The sequence below is a fragment of the Macrobrachium nipponense genome, chromosome 24 (assembly GCF_015104395.2).
Source record: "Macrobrachium nipponense isolate FS-2020 chromosome 24, ASM1510439v2, whole genome shotgun sequence".
Taxonomy (NCBI): Eukaryota; Metazoa; Arthropoda; class Malacostraca; order Decapoda; family Palaemonidae; genus Macrobrachium; species Macrobrachium nipponense.
This window is the reverse complement of record NC_061091.1, coordinates 29,337,466-29,344,965: the sequence shown is the minus strand read 5'-3', so window position 1 is coordinate 29,344,965 and position 7,500 is coordinate 29,337,466. Positions and strand designations below refer to the sequence as shown.

At 36.4% G+C, this 7,500-nt stretch overlaps 1 protein-coding gene across 1 annotated transcript in view; it reads left to right on the top strand.

Moving 5' to 3' along the window:
• Positions 1-7,500, top strand: part of LOC135202599 (trichohyalin-like) — a 201,827-nt gene that overhangs the window by 162,626 nt on the left and 31,701 nt on the right. Inside the window, exons 33-36 of the mRNA XM_064232112.1 lie at positions 2,771-2,938; positions 3,923-4,066; positions 5,121-5,240; positions 6,524-6,703. Of these exons, the coding sequence (XP_064088182.1) occupies positions 2,771-2,938; positions 3,923-4,066; positions 5,121-5,240; positions 6,524-6,703 (612 nt within the window). The remainder of the gene's footprint in view (positions 1-2,770; positions 2,939-3,922; positions 4,067-5,120; positions 5,241-6,523; positions 6,704-7,500) is intronic.

Below are 7,500 nucleotides of genomic sequence, written 5' to 3'. Positions count from 1 at the left end.
GTGTGAGTATTACACCAAAATTCAGTGTGGGTTTTAGGCTCTTACTTAACCCACTGTGAGATTTACACTAAAACCCAGTGCGGGTTTCAGACTGAAGCCCCGTGTTGCATTAGATGACCCCTTGAAACTGTGGGTGGTTTTAAATATATGTCTTCCAATTTGTGGGTTTTTTTTCAAACTTTTCCATTCAGTTTTAATTACAATAAACCTTTTCTTTCATTACGATAATTCTTTTGAAAATCCTTTTCTTTCGAAGACGAAAACTCAGCTTAACTTAGGCCTACGTTGCTTTCCAGAGTGTCTATAATTGTCTAGGCATTTCAAGGTCGCCGATTTCAGCTTATTGAAAGCTTATTTTTATCTAGGGGTATCAGGAGCCCCTGCCATGGGCATGCTTTTTTTCAAGAGCTTTTGATACCCAGGCCAAAATAAAATAATAAATTTACTTCTAAAGGCTAATAGGTCGTCACCTGTTCAGTTAACCACATAACTCTGGATAGGGTCACTTTCAGATGTCAAAATTGACCGAAAAATTGACAACAATAGTATTCGACTGCTTATTTTTTCCAGCTAGTGTATAAATTGTTTTATTAACCTTAATGTTCTTGTAACTTTTCTCAATTTCTTCACATTTTGGAAACGAGTGTCACTAATAACCCTAGATCCAGACTAAGAAAGAATAACTGAATTTTTAAAATAATTTTGGATCTTAGGTCTAGGAGTAACAAGCGTTTCTAAAATGCGCGAAGAAACCGAAAAGTTGAGAGGCCATTGTGCTCAATAAAAAAATGCATATTAATAAATGTTTATATTCATTATGCCAAGATGAAGACACTGAAATTCTTTCAGACATATTTTTAAGATGAAAATGTCATCATCCGACGTTTTCAAGGCTAAATTCTTATAATTTCTGGTAATCCGATGATATTCAGTTTCTGCAATTTTAGTCAGACTATTATGAATTTTAATCCCTAAATACCATCAATCAGTCTTTTTATAACGCCTGAGTTACAAGTGAAATACTGTAATAATCACGTTTCTAATTAATATTAAAGTGTGATCATATTTTTATGTTTTCCAAATGATTCAGTCATCAACTGAGAGACTATTTTTACACAAAGATGTAATTCAATGTTGAGCATATATTTTCTCCCTTTGATTCGCAATTATTTAGTAAATCTTCAACAAAATTTCTGTCTTAATTACTTGACGTAAATTATCTCAAAAGTCTTTCTTCGTAAGTAAAATAACACAAATTTGAAATTAAATATTGACGCCTTAACATTTTTTTCTCGAAATCCGGACACTAGGCATATGTAAGACTAGCGTAATACATCACATTTCTTTGTAAAAATGTATTGCTAGACTAAGATACGTTCCCATATTCGGTATATCAATGATAATATAACTAATGGATGTACCATTTATTTAGATCGAATGTTAAACCAAGCCTGATTTAACACAGTGATGTGCTGATATGTTAGATCTGACTGTTTATATCACTTAATGTCACTGTGTGATAAAGCATCCAAAATTTAACTCCCTCTGTTAAATCAGGCTTACCTTAACCAGAGGACATCGAGAATCGTTAAAATCAGGCTTATTTCAACGACAGATTTCTTCAAATCAGGCTAATTATGACTAGAGGAAACCGGAATCACTAAAATCAGGCTTTTCTCAAACTACAGAATCAGTCAAATCAGGTAGACCACTTCCGGGCCCTACCTGTCATTAATTAGGAGTCGAGTGAAACGGTTACCTGAACGGGTGGTCGCGCAAAGCATACATAACCTGCCAATAAATGATTTTAGAAAGCAACTGCTGAGTGTTTTATATATTTATATGTATCTGTAGGTATTCATAAAAATAAAAAGAAGATCTCACGCTTGGCTAAAGCTTCTATAGTTTATAAAAAGGCGCTGGGTGGAGAATACAATGATGCTTTTAAAAAGACATTGAAATATGACAGACCTAACGATGTGCTTCAAGCATCAAGCAGCCACGTTTTGGTTGAATGTTTTTTTAACGAGTTTTTTCTTTCTTTCTTTGGCTTACGAAGGACAATGCAACCTCATCATTACTCTCATCATACATTTATTGTGAATTTTTTTGAAAATAGATTTTAGATGGAATGAGATTCCTAAAGGTTTTTCAGTATTTTTTGGCATTAACACTAATTTATTTATACATTTTTTGTAGGTTTTTCAGTCAGTGAAATTCATTTTTGCCTTAGGATTTTTCATTCTGTTTAGGTCCTTGAAACAAATAAATCCTAAACAGGATTAGTTTTTAGTTAATATTTTTAGTGAGCAGAGTCCTACTGAATAGTCATTGTAGTGCCATCAGTAGGATGTATTTTGTCAATCATTAAAGAATATTTTAGTAGAGAAGGATAATGAGGTCCTTCAGAATACTATATGATATCCTGTGATAACCGTAGGAAATACTGTAGCTTGAGAAATCCTTTTGAATATAGTTTTTGAATAATCTTTATGTAAGAATATCAAGGCCCCTTAGGATGTATTTTAGCCTGTAAAGTCCTGTTGGATAGAGATCTAGAAAAAAATCTATAAAACCCACTTCTATAGATACCCCTTACCTCATTATTTCACGGCATTTTCTGTCATTTTGGAAAATAGAAAGATTCAACAGCTTTTAGTAGCTTTGATCACCACTTCCTGTCACCCAAGACATTTCAAACTAACCCCTCTCTCTCTCTCTCTTTCTCTCTCTCTCCTGTGTTCCATCTCCCCCTCCCTTCGACCTGCAGGCCCAACAACACCTCCAGGAGACGCAGGAACTCCAGTCTCAAGTCACAGAGTTCGAGGACAAGCTGGCTGATGCCAAGATCGAGAACGCCAAGATGAAGAACGACCTCATAGACCAGAAGACCAACTATGAGATCCAACTCTGCGATCTCCAGACGAAGTTGAATGAGGTCAGTCTTGGATTAGTCAGTCAGGGGTCAAAGGTCATGTTTTACCTGTTGACATCTATAGATTGGGTTATAATTAGTAATAGTAGGTTCCGAGAGGCCTCTCATTTAGGTGGTGTAAAATACTGCATCATATCAAGACATTATTTCTAAAATGGGATGAAACAAATTCAAACATTTGTCGTACCGTTTATCTTTACACCCTCTATGTCCTGACCTGATTCAGTCAGAAGTTCAGAGGTTGTAAGTGACCTCGGTAGATTTAGATTGCACCTGGTAATAATAGGCGTTTTATAGTCCTTTGTTACCTCTGTAGATTTAGCTTTAAACTAGTAATAGTAGGTTCTAAAAAGGCGCCACCATTAGGTGATGCAAAATATTGAATCAGATTTCCATTACACACCCCATGCAAGTGCCACAATCTTTGTTGATTTAAGAAGTAACAGAAGGCATCTTCAGCCATGATTTTCTCACGTTCAGAAACTAATTAATCTAAATAACAGCAAATACAGTATCACTTCAACTCAACAGACACTTTGGGTTTCTGACTTTCTGATAAGTTACGAAGTCCGTAAAGTAACAAAGACCTTATATTATAACCTGCACTTGAATAATTCCTAATTATCTTACAGCTACCAGGAATTCCACATAGTCACTAAACTGAACTAATCTGTACTTTACACCAAACATTCAGTTCAAGATATTTGTTTATAAATGAATCATATGTAACTGAATATGAAGAGAAATAATCAATGCATTATTCCTGATAACACTAGACCTATCTAATCGACTTTGTACTTACGAAATGAGCTTGAATTAAACCATCCAACCCCCCCAAGTCATACTATTGCAGCTAATGACTACACAAGTCCGCTAAGTTTAGGTCCGTTAAACTGAGATGTTACTGAACCCATCCACCTTTTACTTTATACCTGACAAAATGCAGTAGCCCTCAGTTACACGAAAACCTTTTCACCCTCATCTCAGTACGAAGAGGACAGACTTCTGGTCGGTGGCTCCAGAAGAGTACCTGGTCTTCGAACTCGACTCGAACTCAACTGGCAGAAAGAGAGAGAGGAACAGCAGAGGCTCATCCAGGAGACCGCAACCTTGGCCAAGGATCTCAGACAGGTATATATTTTAGTTTTTTTTTATTGAGCGTTACATATTTGTGCTCAGTTTACCGTCATTTTGGTCTATTGATGCTCTGTAGTTTGTGGAGAGAGAGAGAGAGAGAGAGAGAGAGAGAGAGAGAGAGAGAGAGAGAGATAGAGAGAAATTTACTCTCCTAGATGTTCTCCATGTGTCCTCTGTATAACTTTGTCATAATTCTTTGGAAACCTTATTAACAAAATTCCAGAATCTACATAGAAGTCAACTAAATACCAAACGTTCAGGACACGAAACTGAGTTATCCTGGTATCAGAAGAGTTAATGAAAGCTGCATTTTGAATCTAGTGACCATCCTTTAAATATGAAACGCTTTGATTATTCTTCTGCTTTGATTTAACTTACTTAACAGAACTGTTTACTGGTCCATCTAAATTATCCCTCCCATCAAGATGTCATGTTATCTGTCTACTTTCGTTAATTTACTCAGTGAGAAAACTGCTTATTGATACAGGTAAACTAACTCCTGTCAAGAGCCTTTTTTATCTGTCGACTTTCTTGAACTAAAAGACAAGACCATTCATTTGAAGAGCCTTTGTTTTTTTTAATCTTTTGTTTAATTAATGACAGAATTACTTATTGGTTCGATAATCTAGCCTTCCCTCAAGACCATATGCTATTTGTCTACTTTCCATAAGTTACTGAATTACATAATTACTTATTGGTACAAAATGTCTAGTCTTCCCTTTCAAGAGCCTATGTTAACTGTCTACTTTCTTCAGCTTTAGTAACAGAACCAATTATTGGTACAGATAAACTATCTCTGTTAATAGCCTGAGTATTCTGTCTGTTGCCATTAACTTAAATAATGACGGAACGACTTCTGGTCAACTAAGCTAACCCTCTTGTCAAGAACCTGTGTTATCTTTAGTTCAATTACGGTCAGAGCTGCCAATATCCTATGTTAACCGTCTGTTTCCTCTAACTTTAATGACAGAACCAAACCTCAGTCTTCCTCCTCCTTCTGTACTTTCCGGTCACCATCACCTACTTGAATCTGAATCTTTTTTTCCAGACTTTGTACGAAGTCGAGCGAGAACGAGATCTGGAGAGGCTGGAGTCCAAGAGGAAGATAGACCAGCTGAAGAAAACTGTAGGCCAAGAGAGTTCAGACACCAAGTCAAAGGTTCAGGAGGTGAGTCGACCCTTTGGCCTCCTGTTTATAGTCCTTTGTCTATAGACTCCCTAATTAACGTCCTTTTGTCCCGCTGAGGGATCGACCCTGCAGATTCCTTCTCCAGGATGGTGGTATTGATTGAAAATACATAAACTCTTCGAAATCTAATTAGGAAATACCTGTGGGCACAAAATTCCTTGGTCACTGACACCTGGTTCCTTCCTTGAGATTTAAGTTACAATCCATACGTCTTAATATGAACCGATTAAGGACATTTGAAAATAAATCCATTTCAGGAGAAATAGAATTAGTTTTCCTTGATTCTTGATGTTCATTCTTGTTAATTAATATTTTAACGAAGTTACTGAGAGAACATTAGTAAAATAATAGAAGAAATATTTATATAATTAAATGAATTTGCAGCTTTTCATCAGTAGGGTCCAAAGGTCTTAAAATTCTATGATATGGGGTTCATTCTTGTTTTTGCATCTATAAACGAAGTTGCAGAGGGAGCATTAGTAAAAAATAGTAGAGAAAATATCGATATCAATCCATATATTTGCACTTGAATTTCATAACAGGATCCAAAGGATTTTAAAGACCCTTCATTACTGTTGGTTAGTCATAAATGAACGTTGTTTTTTGTGTATTTGTATAACCCTCTTTAAGCAAACACTTTTTATTTTATCCAAACGAATTAGTGATAATCTTATTTTACGCCAAAAATCCACAATTATATAAATAAATCCGAGTGTTCGAAAGTCTTTTAATTATCTTTTATCAATAATACAACTTATTTATGTAACTGGATTTGTATCATATAACAGTTTCTCATGGCATTGTGAATTTCACAGAAATAATTCTATATTATATTATGAGCTGGATTTGAAAGCATGGCGGAAAGGAGGTATTGCTCTGAGATTTAATGGATTACTTTGCAAACATGAAACAAATATCATTAACATTTAATGGCTGGCTTTGGAAACAAAAAAAATATCATAAAGGGAAATTATGGATCATTTCTCTATGAACCTCTCTTGAAATTTTATTGAAGACATTCTCTTATCTTTCCATTTATCTGCCTAAATCCACAAGAATATATTACAGATATACAATAGGCCATTTCTTTATGGACTTCCCTTGAAACAACGTCGAAAACCCTTTCCATCTTTCCACTTACCTACCTAAATCCACAGAAATAAATTATAGATAAACTATGGGCCATTTTTGTATGGACCTCCCTTGAAATAACGTTGAAAAACCTCTTTATCTCTCCACTTATTTGCCTAAATCCATTCCAGCTACAACGAGACCTCCTGGAACTGCGCGAGGCCCACGCAAAACTCCGCCAGATCAACGAGAAGCTCCGCAGGGAGAAGGACAGAACGGAGGTGGAACGCGAGGCCATGAGAGACAAGTTCCTCGGAACGTCCAGGGAACACCTCAACCAACAGACCAAAATGGAGAGGTTGAGTGACGAGGTAAGGAACCAAGACTGGGAGAAGTAGTAAGTGCAGAGATTCTTTATTTATAGCTTCTTTTCCAGACGTTGGAAATAGAGTTTCCAGGAAGGCAGAATACTTATAAATTCCAGAGGATTCAGAAAGCACGCCTCAGGAATACTGTTCAGGAAGAGAGAGAGAGAGAGGAGAGAGAGAGAGAGAGAGAGAGAGAGAGAGAGAGAGAGAGAGAGAGAGAGAGCCATTATTCTTCATGTTTAGCTAGTCCAGATCTGGAAATAGGATTTCCAGGAAGGCAGAATATTGATAAATTTCCTGAGGGTTTAGAAAGCACGCCTGTGGAACCCTATTCAGGAACAGAGAGAGAGAGAGAGAGAGAGAGAGAGAGAGAGAGAGAGAGAGAGAGAGAGAGAGAGAGAGAGAGAGAGAGGTAATTTTTTTTATTTCTAGTTTTTCCAGATCTGGAAATTGTATTTCCAATGAGGGAGAATATTTATATGTTTCCAGAGGCTTAAAAAAGCATGAGTCTGGAATCCTATCCGGGAACCAATGACGGAGAGGGAGAGTGTAACAGCAAATTTCCTTCATTTATAGGTTTTCCAGACCTGGAAATAGAATATTGATATGTTTCCAGGGGGTTCGGAAAGCACGTCTCTTGAATTCTGTTCAGAAACCGAGAGAGATAGAGGGAATACGAGATGCCCATTTTCTTCATGTCTCACTTTTCCAGACCTAGAAATAGGATTTCCAAGAAGGCTGAATATTGATAAGTGGTTAGATGTTTCAGAAAGAACGCCTTTAGAACTCTATTAAGGAAC